Here is an 18,315-nt window from a genome sequence, read left to right on the forward strand (position 1 = left end):
CCTAAAGACCGTGCTCTTTTCTATTTTGTATGTATTCACTCTATGGAATTTTGTGTAGAGGGCCTCTATTTTCTCACATCTGTTTTCTTCACCACCACAGCTTGGTGTAGTGGTTAAGAGTGGCAGCTTCTAATCTAGGGCGTTGGGTTTGATTCCCCATTCCTCCAGTTGAAGCCAGGTGGGTGACCTTGGGCCAGTCACAGTCCTGTTTGATCTGTTCTCTCAGAGCAGTTCTGTCACAGCTGTCTGAGCCCCACACACCTCACAGGGTGCCTGTTGTGGGGAGAGGAAAGGGAAGCAGGAGCTGCTTTGAGACTCCTCCTGGTAGTGAAAAGTGGGGTATAAAACAAACTCGTCTTCTTCTACATAAAAAAAAAACGCCAACCAGATGTAGACGTTCGTGACTGACTGGCCTGCCGTCTCAATTTGTTTTCAGTATTAACGCCAAGAATCGGCCTCTCAGCGTGAAGACATTTGATGAGGTGCCTGTGGGGACGGGGGAAGCCATGCAGGAGGTATGGCCTGTGTTCGTGTTTTCGTTCAGCCCCTCCCTCCTTCCTCGCTGCTCTACAGTCACATGAACCTGCAAGGCTTTATTTCAGGAAAAGGGGTGATTCAAGAAGATGTCACTTTGGATGTAATTTAATGAGCCGTATAAAATGGAGACGCAAGCCAACTTGAACGTGGGTTTTTTTAATCGGGGTGAATGGTTGCACCGAAACGCACAGTGTCTGCTAAGACGGGCATGAAGCTGCTTTATGCTGAATTAAACCCTTAAGTCCGTCAAAGTCGGCAGTTCTCCACTGTTTCCGGCAGAGAAGAGTCTCATTTTGCCTACGTCCTGGTCTTTTTAATCCGAAGGTGCCAGGGATAGAACCTGGGACCTTCTGCATGCCAGGCAGAGGCTGATCCACTGAGCCATAGCCCCACGAGCCTCCTAAGGGTGAAAAGAAGCCCAGTTAGAGAGACTTGATGGAGTGGTTGCTTTTTAAATCGTTTGTACATTAAGAGCCTCTTGTGGCGCAGAGTGGTAAGGCAGCAGGCATGCAGTCTGAAAGCTCTGCCCATGAGGCTTGGAGTTCGATCCCAGCAGCCGGCTCAAGGTTGACTCAGCCTTCCATCCTTCCGAGGTCGGTAAAATGAGTACCCAGCTTGCTGGGGCGTAAACGGTAATGACTGGGGAAGGCACTGGCAAACCACCCCGTATTGAGTCTGCCATGAAAACGCTAGAGGGCGTCACCCCAAGGGTCAGACATGACTCGGTGCTTGCACAAGGGAGACCTTTACAAGACATTAGGGATTGCAGGCTGCAGAAGTTGGCTTCTCTTGATGCAGTGCACTACTTTCCACTGCCTTTTATCCACAGAAAAATTAAAATCTATTGAGCTTGGTTCCATTTCAGAGCTGGAAGTTCTTTATATTTTTCACACTGTCTAGAGGAAACCTCTGGTGAAACAAGGGAGCACTGGAACATTGTTTGGCTAATTCATTTGTGAATTGGAAGAATGTTTTTTCTCTGAATAATTTCCTCTGGATTACTTTCTTCGCATTTTAAGACGTCAAGATTGAAACAGAGAATAAACAAGACTTTTTAAACTTATGCTTTATCTCACAATGGCCAAACAATTCTTCTGGAGGGCCAACAACAGGGCATAGGGAGTCAAGGCAACCCTGAGGTTGGGGATGCAGAGGTTGACTGCCTCTGAACGAGGAGGTTCCCTTTAGTCACCATGGCTTGTAGTCACTGCTTAACCTATCCTGCATGAATCAGTCCAATTCCCTTTTAGAGGTATCCATGCCTATGGCCATCACTAAATCCTCTGGCAGCAAATTCCACATTTTAACCACTCTTTTTATGAAGACGCATTTGCTCTTGTTCATCCTGAATCTTAGGGAAGCCAAATGCATGTCCTCTGTTGGCTCCTGACTTTCTCTGCCCCCTCGTGCAAACTGGGGTTCTTACTTCTAGTGGTGTAGAGACCCCATTGTCAGGTTCTGGGCTCCTGCATAAGCTGCTGGCCATGGAGGCTGCTCTTAGAGGCAAGGAGAAGGCTCTGCAGAGTTGGGATCTCAGGACTCGTTTTGTGGAAATGGATGCCAATAAGTGTCTGTCTGCCAAGTTTCGTTATAATGTGCATCATGTTCAACAATGGACCTCTAAAAAAGCAAAGGTCTCTTCTCTTTGCCGGAGGAATCCAGAATTTAAAATCTTAGAGAAACCAAAGGGAAGGGAGAAAACAATAAATTTGCCTTGGCTTTTTATACATTTTGCCCACTTGCCCTCACCATGCCATCTGCGTGTATTTTATATGCATTTTTAAAAACCTCCCCCTAAAGAAGCTCCTTTATCTTAATAAAAACTAACAGAGGAAATCATTTACAAGCTGAGCATGGTGCTGCAACATCAAACAGAACCACGGGCAGCTGCAAGCCAGGTGGCTCAGAGCAAGGTGGCATGACCCCCGTCTCCACCAGAAACATCCTGGAATATAAAGAAGATTCAGGCAGGATTCTTGCTGGACACAGCCAGATTGGGAGGGTGGGAGATGTTTTCTGTAAGGTCCAGGAGCGGCCACACGGGCTTGATGTGTTTATGGCTCTCTTGAACATGCTGAAGTTCTTGTTTCCTCCCCTCTACTCTCTGTAGGAGTACGAGTCAGACAGCGGGATGGTGCTGAGCTTGGATGAAATCAAAAGCCGGAAGAGGCTGGAAATCCGCTCTTGGCCCTATGGGATTATGGCTCTGGCGTAAGTACCTGAATGCTAACATGTCTTCAGAGTGTTGGTCTGAAGCAGAACAGCCAAATTTGAGTCCATTAAGGTGGTGGTGGGGGGGGGGGGTAAGCTTCTGAGAGTCAAAGCTCTGACAAAGGGAACTTTGATTCTTAAAAATGTGCCACTAACTTCAGGGTTGAAGAAGAAGAGTTGAGTTTTGATGTGGAACACATCTTCTGGCTCTTTCCCTGGGACAGAAATGGAAACGGACATGATGTCCCAGACAACGAGCCAGAAGAGGCTGGGGCAGCTGTGGGGTGGCATAGGAGGAGGTCGCTCAGTGCTGTGACTGCCCAAGGCCTCAGGGCATGTGTGGAGTGCTGGAGGCAGCCAAGCCAGCACTGCACTGCCCAAGTCCTTGGGACATGAGTGCAACAGGTGGAGTTCAAAGCAGGCGAATATTCTCTGCAATCATGTTCCTAATACAAAGAAGGTGACGGTTTCCGCGTGAAGAATCTGGCTGCACAAAGCCTCAGGACAGGCATGGAGTGCAGGAGGCAGCTGAGCCAACACTGCCCCACTCAAGGCCTTGCTTGGGGCACGGGTGCAGCAGACGGCTGGCCAGCACCGCCACAGGGATATGGGGAGGTGGGAGGGAAGAGGAAGTCTGGGTGGGGGGTGGGAGGGATCAGGGAGGAGGTCAGGCAAGCGAGCGGTAAGGGAGGCAACGGCGGGGAGGAATGGGGGGGGTGAGTGAATGTGTGTGTGTGTGTATGTCTGAGAGAAGGGGAGGGGGGACAGAGCCCCAGAGTTGTCAGGTGAGAGTCAGGCTGTCACTGATTTATTATACACCACTTTTCTCTCCTTTAAGAAGTCTCAAGGTGGCTGACCATCACCTCCCCTTCCTCTCCCCACAACAGACCCCTTGTGAGGTAGGTAGGGCTGAGAGAGCTCTAAGAGAACTGTGCCTAAGAGGAGGAGCAAGGAATCAAAGATTACAGCACCAAAGTTGGGTCTCAGAGATGGGGTTCATTTCACCAGCTTGGGGGTGGGTGGGGAATTGTACTACTTTAAATCCATCCCAGAGGTTCTTTCAGCCAGCTTTGATTTTTCTGTCCCGGGACTCCTTTTTCTTATTTCGCTGATTGAAATAAGCTCAGGTTAAACTGAAGGCGCTCAGCTGATTCGAGGGGGGGCTCAGTGGGGGGGCCTGGGACTTCAAAAGCCATCGGCCAAGGGTGGTGTCTTCCTTTTTGCAAACGTAATCCTGCCACGCACATAGTTTCAGTCTCGTGTCTCACAGAAAGCAAATCCTGAATGAAGCATAGGCTGTGTTATGGCACCCCCATCTGCCCAAATCTCCAGCTGCTAATTTGCAAACTCTTCAGGATAGATTCAAATGAGTAGCTGTGTTGGTCTGAAGCAGCACAACAATTCAAAATCAGAGTCCAGGGGCACCTTTAAGAGCAACAAAGATTGATTCAAGGCGTGAGCTTTCGAGGGCAAGCGCTCTTCCTCAGACTTTACTTGCACTCGAAAGCTCATGCCCTGAATAAATCTTTGCTGGTCTTAAACGTGCCCCTGGACTCTGATTTTGTTTTGTTCTTCAGGATAGGTCAGCCTGGCGATACCTGGGACTGTGAATAGCGAGTGGGCTTTTGTGGGTTTGGCCAGCTGCTTCTGAGCCCCTCCTTTTGGACTGCAGGGCAGCAGAGTTAGCAAGCACCTGTAGGCCACGGTATGTGACTTGTGACACCAAGACAAGTTGGAAGGTCCCATGTTTTGCAGGCCTGAGACAGAGAAACACCCACTGCCCAGTTTTCTATAATACATAGGACAGGACAGAGACCCTAACTCAGTGCTTCTAAACCTGGGGGTCGAACAAGCCTTTCATAGGCGTCACAGGAGGGCAAGCAGCTTAGCCAGGGGGCCATCTACACAACAGCCTTGCAGGGTAGATTGAGATAGAGCATTTGTCTGTCTGTAGCAGTGGGAAAGAGCGAGATTGGCATGGGGGGACAAGAGGCAGAACTGAACTGAAAACCCCCAGAAAAAAACTTATATACGATCATGAACCATGGATCTTCACACCATTGGTCAATTCCGCTTTAATTTCTGTGAAAGAACACTTGCATAATTTTAGGGTTGGGGGTCACCACAACAGGAGGAACTGTAATAAAGGGTCACGGCACTAGGAAGGTTGACTACCCCTGCCCTAAATGGTCTTAGGACTTACCCAATACTTAGGGGTTTTTTTTTTTTTAAATTCTTTATATGGCTTCCCCAGGGCTTACTCAATGAATAGCCCTTTCAGAAAGCAGATTCCGTCAATGATTTGTGAATTACTCTATTAAAGTTTTTGATGGCCTAGCCTCTAGGAGGGCTCGTGTCTATCCTGTGCTGGGGGAGCTGCACTGGTTGTCAGTTGCAGCCTGGATCAAGTTCAAGGTTTTGCCTTTTGAGGCCATCTATGGTCAGGGCCCCACTTATCTGAGGGACCACTTCCATCCTTATGCTTCCTGCAGAGCACTTCGCTCGGCAGGTGCAAATCTGTTGGAGATCCCTGGCCTGAGGGAGGTTTGCCTGGCCTTAACCCAGGCCAGGGTCTTTTCGGTCCTGGCCCCAACCTGGTGGAATGAGCTTCCGGGAGAGCTGAGGACCCTGATGGAGCTCTCGCAGTTCTGCAGGGCCTGCAAGACGGAGCTCTTCCGCCTGGCCTACAGTGGAAGCCACGGCTGTTGCGATCTGGGCTCCCCCCTCCTGGGCACATAAGATCTGGCCACTCCTTGTTAAGGTGCTTTTATGTTCTTCTGGGAGCAGGGATGGGGATGGGATTTTTAGTCCGCTACTGTTCTTATTGTTCAGCTCTTTCTGTTGTTTTAGGGGGATTGTATTTATGGGATTTTATTGTTACCCACCATGGGCCGGTTGGGAGTGGCAGGCTATAAATTAAATTAGTAATTAATTAAATAAAACCCTAATGTGGATGGCCCGGGGAAGAAGAAGAAGAAGTAGAATCATAGAATCATAGAGTTGGAAGGGGCCATACAGGCCATCTAGTCCAACCCCCTGCTCAACGCAGGATCAGCCCAAAGCATCCTAAAGCATCCAAGAAAAGTGTGTATCCAACCTTTGCTTGAAGACTGCCAGTGAGGGGGAGCTCACCACCTTCTTAGGCAGCCTATTCCACTGCTGAACTACTCTGACTGTGAAATTTTTTTTCCTGATATCTAGCCTATATCGTTGAAGTTTAAACCCATTACTGCGTGTCCTTTCCTCTGCAGCCAACAGAAACAGCATCCTGCCCTCCTCCAAGTGACAACCTTTCAAATACTTAAAGAGGGCTATCATGTCCCCTCTCAACCTCCTTTTCTCTGGGCTGAACATTCCCAAGTCCCTCAACCTATCTTCATAGGGCTTGGTCCCTTGGCCCCAGATCATCCTCGTCACTCTCCTCTGTACCCTTTCAATTTTATCCACGTCCTTCTTGAAGTGAGGCCTCCAGAACTGCACACAGTACTCCAGATGTGGTTCTGATCAGTGCCGTATACAATGGGACTATGACATCTTGTGATTTTGATGTGATGCCCCTGTTGATACAGCCCAAAATGGCATTTGCCTTTTTTACCACTGCATCACACTGCCTGCTCATGTTTAGCTTACAATCCACAAGTACCCCAAGGTCTCGTTCACACACACCTAGAAGCGTATCCCCCATCCAGTAGGCATGCTTTTCATTTTTCTGACCCAGATGCAGAACTTTACACTTATCTTTATTAAATTGCATCTTGTTCTCATTTGCCCATTTTTCCATTGTGTTCAGATCTCGCTGAACTCTCTCTCTATCTTCCGGAGTATTTGCCAGTCCTCCCAATTTGGTGTCATCTGCAAACTTGATGAGTAGTCCCTCCACCCCCTTATCTAGATCATTAATAAATATGTTAAAAGGTACCGGGCCGAGCACTGAGCCCTGAGGTACCGCGCTACTCACCTCTCTCCAGTCTGATGAAACACCATTGACAACAACTCTTTGAGTGCGGTTCTCTAACCAATTCCCTATCCACTTAACTATCTGAAAATCCAGATTGCAGTCCTTCAACTTATCCATCAGAACATCATGGGGAACCTTGTCAAAAGCTTTACTAAAATCCAAAATCTACAGTGCCTGGTAACCTGTAGGTACTCTTCTTTAGAGCTCTGTCCTTCCCTCCATTTCCTGAACATTTTCCTTTTCTTTCTTAGTTCCTCTTGAAGTTCTCTGTTCATCCAAATAGGCTTCTTAGAGCTCCTGCAGTGTTTTCTTCTTTCTGGGATAGTCATTGATTGAGCATGCAATAGCTCTTGTTTGAGTAGCGCCCACCCTTCACATGCTCCCTTCCCTTCCAGCATTCTCGTCCATGGTATGACACTCATCATGTCTCTGAGTTTAATAAAGTTTGCCCTACGAAAATCCAACATCCGCGTCTGGCTACAAGCTTCCTTGGCTCCCCATCTCAAAAGGAATTCTATGAGGACATGGTCACTTCCCCCTAGGGTCTCCACCTCCTTCACCTCATCCACCAACTCTTGCCTGTTGGTCAGTATTAAGTCCAGTATGGCTGAACCTCTTGTGGGTTCATCTACCATTTGTAGTAGTAGTAGTAGTAGTAGTAGTAGTAGTAGTAGTAGTAGTGGTTCTTAGATGCCGCTTTTCTCTACCCAAAGGAGTAGGCAATGGACAAACCACGTCTGCTCATCTCTTGGCTTGCAAGCTCTATGGCAGTGGTCCCCAACCTTCTTATCACCGGGGACCAGTCAACACTTGACAATTTTACTGAGGCCTGGGGGGTGTAGTCTTTTGCCAAGAAACATCGCTACCACTGCCAGAGCCCCTGCTCCGTTTGCTTTCCTGCTGGCACCCCTGACTTCCCACTGCCCTCTAGGGAGCGCTGCCAGCAGCAGCTGTGCAGTGCCATGCCAAGGGGGAGCCCCAGCCATGGTGGCCACTGGGGAGCACCAAAGGTGAGCCGTCAGCAGAGTGGCAGGGCAGCCCCCGAGGCAGCAGCCGGGGAGGAGGAGGAGGAGGAGGAACCGCGGCCCGGTACTGACTGATCCACGGACCGGTCCCGGTCCCCGGACCAGGGGTTGGGGGCCACTGCTCTACGGGGCCACCATACTCAACCAAGACCTGACAGCCAAAAAACCAAAGCAAAGCCTCTCTAAATTTCCTTCCCCGTTTAGCACTCCGGTCCTCTGCTGCTTCTCCGCATAAAAATTTCTTCCACCCAGAATGGCTGGGTAGGTTTCATCATGCAGTCGTCCTGTCGTGGCATTTATTAGCAGCGTGGCATTTGGTCTTTTGGTCTTTGCACAGCATGCTGCCTTCCCTTGGGATAGCGTGTCTGATGGGCGCACATTGTCACCCTCAAAGGCCACGGGGATCTAAATAATCCCTTGGCAGACTGCTTGCTAAGCAACCGGCTCGCTCCCTTCCTTTGAAAAATCAGCCTGGTTTCCATAGTAATGGTGACTCTCGTTGAGCACCAGCCATTAATTCTAGGGAGCCAAAATCAAAGCCAAAGAAAACCGATGGGCGTCACAGGCCATTCTTCTAGGCCAGGGGTGGGCAAACCGTGGCCCCCAGATGTCCATGGACTACAATTCCCACGAGCCTCGGCCAGCGAATGCCCACCCCTGATCTAGCCTGTTTTATTTTATTTATGTATTTATTTATCTTTACATTTCTATCCTACCGCTCCCACAAGGGCTCGGGTTGGCTTACTATATAAAACCCCAATACATAAAAATCCCAATGCCTAAAACCCCAGTAAAAACTCATAAAATCACTAACAGTTAATGTATACAAAAACAATCCAAGCTTGGTGGTAGAAAAGGTCCCCTTCCTACCAACACTAACCTCGGGATGGATGGGGGCTGATGATCTCAGTCTGCCCAGCGGCCCTGCAGATTTCAAGAACCGGGGCAGGGGGCCCCAGATGTTCTCTTGCGCGCCGGCCTCAACCGTAGACCTGGCGGAAGAGCTCCGCCTTACAGGCCCTGCGGAATGCTGAAAGCTCCCACAGGGCCTGCTGCTCTTCCGGGAGCTCATTCCATCAGGTGGGGCCGGGACTGAGAAAGCCCTGGCCCTGGCTGAGACTAGGCGCGCTTCCCAAGGGCCAGGAATGACCAGCAAATTGGTCTCCGCAGAGCGTAAAGCCCTGCCGGGGGCATAGGGTGAAAGGCGGTCCCTAAGGTATGTGGGTCACGGACCATGGAGGGCCTGCGACAGCATTGCGACAGCATTGTGATTTACTTCCCGTTTCTGTACTGCCTGCTTGTGCACAGATGAAAAGTGTGTTCCAGCACCTCACATGCCTGCCATGATTTGCCCCATGAAGCGATGATGGAAAAGCCCGCGCTCTTATTTCAATAGCTGCATTCCCTACAATGCCTTGTAATTCAGGCTCATAACCATTATTTAAACCATCAAGGGCTTTAAATGCTGCTACCAGGCAAAAAAAAAAGGGGGGGGGTGAGGGAGGCTCATTAAACACCTATAAAAGCCATTACAAGCCCCTGCAGCTCACTTATTGCCCTCATTACAAGACGTGGGCGCAAGGTAGATCTTGCCGCAAACAGCAAATTGATTTGGACGTCTTTGTTCAAGCAGCACTGTGACTTGCGTCCAGGATTTTTAATGACCGCAGAAATCTATTAGGGCTGCAAGCCGCACATGGTTACTCCGAAGAGGCTCGATGGGATTCAGCGGGGCTCGCAACCAAGTCCGTATTCAGCAGACTGAGCCATTTGGGGCTTTTGTCGTGGGGCGGGGGATGCGTGCAAGGCTTTCCCTTGTAACCGGCCTATAAAGAGCTGCTCATGCCTGGCCTTCTGTGATTGAGACACAGCAACGTGTCTAAAAAGGGTTTAATCTAATTACATCAAGGGTCCTCCATCAAGGGCAGTTCCCACGTTACGGCTTTAATGCATTGGAGGAAGTGGCCTGGGGGGGCAGGTTGGTGCTCCCCACTTAGCTCAGCATGCTGGAGGAAACACTTGTCAAGTGACAGTCAAGAGACAGACAAAGGTGGTTTCTCATTGCCTGTTTCTGCATAGCAACCTTGGACCCCCCCATCCAAGTAGTAAGCAGGCATGAATCTGTTTAGCCCCCAAGATCTGATGGGATCAAGCTAACCTGGATAACCCAGGTCAGAACCATCTAGACGTACCCTGCCCTAGGTGTGCCGTCTCCTTCCAGGGAAAAGAAGCTCTGCAGCAGAATTTCCCTTCCATGTAAGGACGTTTCCCTACATGTTTCACCGTTCCCACATTCTTACATGTCCCCACAGAGATAATTCCTGGCATGGTGGGACCCGTGGGGAAGGACAGCCATGTGGGTCAGTGGGCTAGAGTAGGGAGGGACAACTCGGTGACATAGACCCCTTTCTCACTCACACCTGCACAGCTGTGCTTCTGCACTGGTCCTCTGTCTGACTCCGGGAATGATCTTTCCTTGAGCCGGAAGGGCCTGCAGGATCCTAGGGGAATGCGGAGAAACCCCGTCCAGAGGGTGGCAGGATTCAGGCCATTTCTCATGCTGGTTGTGCCATCCAGGGTGCACCCCGGGGCCAGCACTGCAAAGCAGGTGAGAAGGATTAAGCCGCTCAGGACACAGAGGGGCTTTCAAGTGTCGAAGGCACGGTTCGCAATTTTGAAGGCCATCTGCTACAGGCTCTGACAAATACAGCCGGCTGCCAGAGAAAATGCTTGGCTGGAGTAGAGCCAGAGACAGCGTGCTACATCCTTACTCAGCGTCAGAAGCCGGCAGAGACCGTTTGTTTGTTTGTTGCTGCTGGATTTAATTCTGGCTCTGTACGGATGTTTTAAGGACCCCACTGTAGGTAGCCTTCTACTTATTAAAGGATCTGGGTATATTTTACAAGTAGCTCACTGGTTTCTGTAGTTTAAAAAAAAGCAGTTGGATATGTATGAGGAATACGAAGGAAGCTTGTGAAGTTGAAAGTGCCCAGTGTTTTTCCTGGTGTACAAAAGCGAAGACCCTGCACAGCACGGCAAGGAGAGCATGAGACAGGATAGTGAGGTCCATGTAGCTTCTCTCCTCTTAAGTGTTTTGTCTCCAGTTTTGTCTTCACTCCTGGGGGTGTAGTTAGGAACCTCTGAGAGCTTGTTCCACCAGGTGGGGGCCAAGACTGGGAAAGCCCTGGCTCTGATCATTGACAGACAAGCTTCCCTGGGGCCAGGGATTGCCAGTTTGTTGGTGTTGGAAGAGGGTAAAGCTCTTTGGGAGGGCATAGGTGGGGAGGCAGTTCCTCAGATACTCTCTTGAAGGTAATTACCAGAACCTTAAGCCAATTGGTAGTCAATTGTTAGCCAGTGCACCTGTTGGAGGGTGGGCCAAATATGGGCCCTCCGAGGTGTCCCTATAAGAACCCTGGCTGCCTCATTCTGCACCAGTTGGAGTTTCCAGGTCAGGGATAAGGGTAGACCTGCATAGAGCGAGTGGCAGAAGTCCAGCCTAGAGGTGACTGCAGTCTGGATCACTGTGGATTGGTGTTCTGGGGCCAGGTAGGGCGTGAGTAGTTTGGCTTGGCGTTTGGTATTCTTAGATAGAAGAATGCCAACTTGGATACTTTTGCAATCTGTTCCTCCATGGAGAGGGAGGAGTCGAAGATCACGCCCAGGATCCTGGCCAAATGTGTAACTGACAGTTTCACCCCATCCAGACTGGGCAGTTGTGTTTCCTCACTTAACCTTTTTGAGAAGGCATTACCACACAAGACACCACCAAAGCCAACCACAGACCGAGTCAGGTGCCTAATACAGGAATACACATGCAAAAGCTAAGCGTGGTCAGTACACTGGAAACAAGTGGAAAACGTGAGAGGAAACAATCCATATTTTCCAGTTTGATTCTAAATTAATTGCTGCTCTCCGAGGATCCGGGAAGGCTAAAGAGACATAGCTCTCACAGGCTTGAGGACCTCTCCACTCTCAAGACCTAAAAAGAAAAGTTGTGCAAAAAGAAAACCTATTTCCTAGCTTCTCTCTACATTTCTTTCATGAGGGCATGTCACAGGTGTAGAAGTGGCGCCGTGAACAAAAGGTGTGATGGGGAAGCTTCCAGAAGCAAATCCCCACTAATCTCTTCCTCTGTCAGCAGAAGACAAGAATTCGGAGGACAAAAGGGCTGGTTGGTTGCTGGATTCGGCAGCTTTGTGGTATATCTCATCCTTTCCTGACCTGTGCCTGGTTATAGAGCTCTGTGCTGCTGGGCAGAGCCTCAGTTGTGTTCCTCTTGACCAGGGCCAAGTGCTTCCAATGTTTCAGTGGCTTAGAATAAAATAGTTCAACACAGAGGTTTCTTTTTGGAGAGGTCCAGGTCTGGCACAGCTCTTGTCATGGAATATGGAGCAGATGTATTCTACACCGTGAGGGGACAGTCTGTATTAACGTTTTGGCCTTGTTTCCTCCCCCTCTAGGAGAAAAGCTATCAACAAGAGCAAGGAGTCTGTGCTATCTGAGAACGAACACGGATTTGTGAAGTACCAGTCGGCCCTGCAGGCAGAGGAGGACCCTCTGGAAGATTCTGTCCTCCTGCCCCTGGATCCGAACCTGGAATGCCACAGCCCCCCTCCGGACTACAACTCCGTCATTGAGTATTCCGCTGCCCCTTCAGTCTAGCTGAGCTGTCCCCTCACCTCTCTTTGGCCATGCAGTATTCTTGCTACCTCCCCTTTCTACCACCTGCTTGAAGGAACTAGTCTTAAAGGGGCAGGACAGGCGCCCAATGGCCTCCTTCATATGACCCACATCTGGAATCCCCCCCATACCAATGGAAGTCCTCTAGGAACAGCCATCCGCGTTATAGTTTGTAACGTTCTGTGCACCAGGATTCCTTAAAGAACAAAAATAGGGGCTGCAGTTGCACAGTTGCACAGACGCCATCTTTATTCTGTGTCACTCTCCAAGATTTGCAATCGACATCATGGATTAAATTCTACCCTTCCATTCTGCCCATGGTGGCCCAGTTGTCCACTGCTGGGAGCCTCCCAGACTTTGAGCCAGGGGCATCTCTGGAAGGCACCGGGCAAGTCCAGAGGGAAGCTCCGCTGCTAACCGGGCAGAGCCACAGCTGGTTTTCCGCACTGGTTGCTCAAAACACACCAAAAGCACCGTTTTAGAAGGAAAAAAGCAACAGCAGGAGTTATTCTTCGGGGATCGCCTTTCCAATTTGGAGTATAAAGAAGATTTGCTTTTAAATTGAGTTTTTTTTTTAACCAGCTGTGATTTCTGTGATTTAACCAGCTGTGAACGAATCGAAGAACTGGGTTGACTCTACCAGAATCTTTTTGCCATACATATTTTATGGCAATTCACGTGATTGATTTGGGCTGGAGATCAAGGACAGCAAATGAAGCTGTGTGAAAACAAGATTCCTTTGCTTGTCCAGGAAGAATCCTGCCCCTCCAGAGCCCATTTTCCAAAGGGGAGGGGGGGGCGGCACACCTGTGCCGCCCCCCCTCCCCTTTGTGTCCACCATTGCAACTCATCTCCAGACTATAAAGATGAGCTCCCTGGGCAAAAATGGCTGCTTGGGAGGGTCGATTCTGAGGCGTTGTGCCCTTTGAGGCCCCACTTCCAAATCGCCAGGAGTACGCGCAGCTCAGGGGCTTCCAACCATTAGGCGGAAGGGGAAGTCTCTCTCCCCTCATGTGTCCCCTTCAAAAGGAATGTACATGCATGCACACAGCCACGCCTGCATTGCTTGGAAGAGCAGCAGCAACGGCTGCCTCTCAACACAACACAGACGGAGAGAGAGAGAAATGCGTTCCTGGCCTCCGTTCATTGCTGTTAGAGCTCTAAAGGAAGGGGAGGCTGCAGAATCCTGAGCATGAGCTGCAATTGGCCCTGTGGGGAAGATATTCCACCAATAGAGAAAAAGGCAGGCCAGTTTCATCAGCAGTTGCTGGACAGATCCCTCAGACCACAGGGCAGGCTGGTTAACTGGTGAGCCGTCCTTGATCACGAGTTCCCTTTTATGGGATATGATGATGATGATGATTCTACACCAGTTTATGTCATTTGCCAAGCATCCCCCAAAGGCTCCAGGGAACTTGCTGAAAAGCACTCAGAATTTGGTTAGAGGTTCCTGGCATCACTCCAGGATACAGCATGGCTACGAAACCAGCTCCTGGTGTGCTCTGCGGATATGGTCTGGCCATACCTTTCTCCAAAGAAAATTATTTCAAATGCCTCATTCCAAAAGGAAGAAAGTAGTCTTGGAAACCGACAACAGTGATTCTTGTTCTTCAACTACGAGAGAAGGGACTCTTAAATGTAGATGAAAAAATTGGATAGAGGGCAATATGCTGACTTGCTACTACAAAGAGGTCAGCGTAAAGCTACAAGAAGTCTCAGGAAGTGTGGTGCTGGGGAAGACGGAGGGCAGATCGGGGGCCCACCGAACTGGGTAGAGAAGCCTCAGAGTGGCCCGTCTGCTTCCATATTCCGGCTTCTCGGCTAATCTTGAAAAAAATGGAAATAGTATTTTTATGCATCGGCAAATGTCCTTAAAATACCTAGTAAGCCTCAATTAACCATGTATAAATTGATTTATGTCTCTGCATAGATAGATAAACTGCAGATAGGACAGGAGACACTCCCTGTAAAAGCACTTCACTTTTCACATCCACGAATAATCTGTTAATTTAACTCTTGCTTTAGTCGTGTGAAATGTTGTAGCTGTGAATTCGTCTTTTGAGATTGTGCCTTACCTTTTTAACTTATGAAAAAGGAGTGTGTGGAAACATTTGCATATGAAAACTAATTTGCTACTAACTTGTGGCGAAGTCAGGAAGAATTTAAAAGCTGTTAAGTGTGGAAATGTATCCTATGCAAAAGAAAATAGGAAATGTTGCTAAGTTTTCCCATTTTCTCCACCGCCAGCACTTCTTTCAGTCCTTTAGTTGCAAAGAGTTTGCAGATGAACTGGCCTCGCAAAGGCCTTTAGAAGGGGCTGCTTGCTGCCTTAGTGCCCTGGACTGCAGTGTGACCTGCAGGCAATTAGCTGGGACCCTCATTTACCTCCAGGCTGTCAAAAGCTGCATCTGCTGGTTCCTACGGATCAGATGGCTGCTAAAGGCACAACGGTGGGCCAAGCCAATAGTTTTGCATGTCAATTGAGGAGCTCACTGTCTCCCTTGGGGGCTGTATTCAGGCATGCATGTTCTAATCCAAGTCCTTCTGCAGGTCAGAGGTGCTGCATAACTTCAGAAACTAAGGCCCTCCGCTCCTTGCTGTGGAGACATACATTAGCTTTGCCACCATACCAGGGGTCCTGAACATTATGGCGAGATGGCCATGCTGCTCTGATGGTGGTGATCCGATTGCATTCCTTGGGCTGCTCCTTCTCCCACTCTATCCTAACCCTCCCCCACTGAGATACAGCCCATAATAGCTTCCTTCCGTGGCCCTTCCCAGATCCTGCCTTCTCTGTTAAGACAAAGGCTAGAAGAAATTAAAGGGGATGTGGCAGAGGCAGTGTTGGGGGTCTACTCTTGAGGAGTAGCACTTCAAAGGCCTCTTTAGACGACTTGCGTAACTGGCAATAACAGCGAAAGAAAATATCAGAGTGTTTATACCATGGGAAATGAAACAATTGCCTCTGGCACACAACCATCAACTTAATGGTTGTCTGTCTCTGAGCAAGGGTAAAGTTTGGTACAAAATGTACTCTGAGATTTAAACAGGAGGCCTCCCCTGCACTGGCACTTTGGAGGCCTCCGTTTGTAGCTTTTCCCGCAGTAAATAAACTGGGCAACTCACAACGAGAAAATGTTTATGCCTGTGTATGAACCAGGGCTGACCCTGCTTAGCTTCCAGCAGGATCAAGAGGAAGCAGAAGGAGAGTTGGTTCTTAAATGCCGCCTTTCTCTACCCAAAGGAGGCTCAAAGCGGCTTATAATCCCCTTCCCTTTCCTCTCCCCACCACAGACACCCTGTGAGGGAGGGGAGGCTGAGAGAGCCCTGATATTACAGAAGAAGAAGAGTTGGTTCTTATATGCCGCTTTTCTCTACCCGAATGAGGCTCAAAGCAGCTTACAATTGCCTTCCCTTTCCTCTCCCCACAACAGACACCCTGTGGGGTGGGTGAGGCTGAGAGAGCCCTGATATCACTGTTCAGTCAGAACAGCTTTATCAGTGCTGTGATAAGCCCAAGCTGTCTTGGATCATTTGAGTCAATGCAAATATTGCTTGTCCCCACAATACCCCCCCCCTTGTAACAAAACAGTCTTTTCTCTTTGATGAAGATAGTTTATCCTGAAGGATATTTCAAACTTGGGGGAGTTTGTTTAGGAAAACCTTGTAAAAGATTTTGCTAATAAACCTTGTGCTAATGAGAAGCTGCTGTTAGCCAGAGACCCAGCCAGAAAACAACAGAACCCCCCTCCCCTTGGATGATCATTAGAAGCTCTCCTTTTGGCTTCTGATCTGGCCAATACAGTTATCCTGGGAGTTATACAATGGAGGTGACTGACTCTTTCGACTGGCTATGAGATTGACAGATCCAGTGCGGAAAATAAGTAGGTGGCAAGAACAGAAGAGAGAGATTCCCCATTCAGCAGGATGGATTCAAATGAGTAACCGTGTTGGTCTGAAGTAGCACCATAAAATCAGAGTCCAGGAGCACCTTGAAGACCAACCAAGATTTATTCAGGGCAGGAGCTTTCGAGTGCTCCTGGACTCTGATTCTATTGTGCCCCTTCAGCAGGTTATGTTTGAAACACCTGAGTCATTAACTATGTTTTCTAACCAGGCAGGAAATCCTGTCAGCAGGCAGCCAATGGTCACATTGATGTAAGCAGAAGAAGTCACTGAAAGAGCCAAGAGAGGATTTGGGTCTCATAAATTGGAAAAGGGGCACTGATATATTTTCGGGACTTCCAGGCAATTATGTATCATTCACACAAAAGCAGAGGTCTCTAACTGCTCCGCTAAGCTGCAATTTTTGGTATATCACGCCAGTTGGATAAAAGGTAGACCTGGCTTATGGAAGCTAACCGGAAAGTCACTGGGCAGAAATTTTATTTAGCAAGAAGTTGATCCAGCCAATTTTTCCCTGTGTTGTCCAAGCATGTAATATAAGCCTGCAGCCCCAATTCCCACAGGGGTCAAACTAGCTAATGCTGAGCTCTACAAACACTCTTGCATTTATGGTGAGCCCCATCCTTGTTTGCCTGAAGGATGTATGCACTGAAAACTCTGCGCTTTTATGTAGCCCAAAATGTATTGTAATTATTAACCAAAACAAAAATAAAGAGGAGAATGTATTTATGCAGACCGAGCCGTCTTTGTGCCATCTGTTATGCCATAGGACACAAGCCTCTGGGCCTATAACCAGGCCAGTCTTGAATCAGTGGCCAAGACAAGGCCGTTGGATGACTACATGAATTCGCTCTCAGAGCTTCTCAGAAAACTTTTCTGCCTTTCTCTGATAAGTATTGGTCCTCAAGCAGCACCAGAGCTTTCTCCCTCCTGGCCCCCACCTGGTGGAACGAGCTCCCAGAAGAGATAAGGCCCTGACAGAACTTGAACAGTTCTGCAAGGCCTGCAAAAGGGAGCTCGTCCACCAGGCATTTGGTGGGGGTCGACCTGGGCCATCACTTCCTAAGGGCCCTCCTCCTGAGCCCTCTCCTATGGCACCCACCACAATTCCGCCCAACCCACTGGGCTATCAGTATGTGTTAATGTAACATTCTCCATATTTTTCTACTGTTCTATGTTGCTTGTTGTTATCGCTTTATTATTGTTAAACTAAATTATCTGTATTGTTTTTTGTTTTATGTGAACAGCCCTGAGCCTTCAGGGAGGGCGGTATTTAAATAAATAAAGTGCTCTGTTACTCTGTAGCACGATTTCTCTGCAGGGACTCAGGCCCCAGGCAAGTCCAGAAGTCCCAATAATATCTTCAGCTGCGTGTTCTATACAAATATTTAGAACACTGAATAAACCAGTCATGAACATGAACACATCTCAAAAGATGAATTTGAAAAATAAGTACAAACATCTCCTGCCACATAAAAACTGTTCCGTTTACTAGATATTTCTCTTTATTTTAAGCACAGATTTTCAAGATTCTCAATGAAACCCAATACGTCTTCACTCCGAACATCGAATCAGAGGTGTTAGAGCAGCCTTTTTCAACCGTGTTACTGTGGAGGTACCCCTGAAATAGTTTCTAGGTACTTTGAGGTACCCCAGAAATTATGTCAGTTGGCCATACCTCCATGCCATGTTCCACCCAGGAAGTGATATCACCAGAAGTGATGTCACCCAGCCACGCCCACCAGTTGTGGCGAGACGACTCCCCCATCACAGGAAGTTATGCCAGCAGACTTCCCCCTCTCCTTCTGCATCATCAGAATTGATATGTGTAGCCCCATCCCTACCCACCTACATGTAGTTGGATATTTTGTGTAAAAGTAATATTAGTTAACACAGTTATATAAATTATGAGAAGAGACAAGGGCAGCATTATGGTATAATAAAGGACTATTTTACTAGGCCACCAGGCTAGGGGAAACCTGGAAACCAAACAAG

General features: G+C 48.6%; 1 protein-coding gene across 3 annotated transcripts in view; it reads left to right on the top strand.

Moving 5' to 3' along the window:
• LOC143823229 (vascular endothelial growth factor receptor kdr-like) overlaps window positions 1-17,055 on the top strand; it is a 157,571-nt gene extending 140,516 nt beyond the window's left edge. For all 3 annotated transcript variants that reach the window (XM_077309336.1, XM_077309337.1, XM_077309338.1), the window contains 3 exons: window positions 437-515; window positions 2,648-2,748; window positions 12,195-17,055. In XM_077309336.1, coding sequence (XP_077165451.1) covers window positions 437-515; window positions 2,648-2,748; window positions 12,195-12,396 — 382 coding nt within the window. In that variant the 3' untranslated portion in view covers window positions 12,397-17,055. The remainder of the gene's footprint in view (window positions 1-436; window positions 516-2,647; window positions 2,749-12,194) is intronic.
• The last annotated feature ends 1,260 nt before the right edge of the window (window positions 17,056-18,315 follow it).

The sequence above is a fragment of the Paroedura picta genome, chromosome 13 (assembly GCF_049243985.1).
Source record: "Paroedura picta isolate Pp20150507F chromosome 13, Ppicta_v3.0, whole genome shotgun sequence".
NCBI classification, from domain to species: Eukaryota; Metazoa; Chordata; class Lepidosauria; order Squamata; family Gekkonidae; genus Paroedura; species Paroedura picta.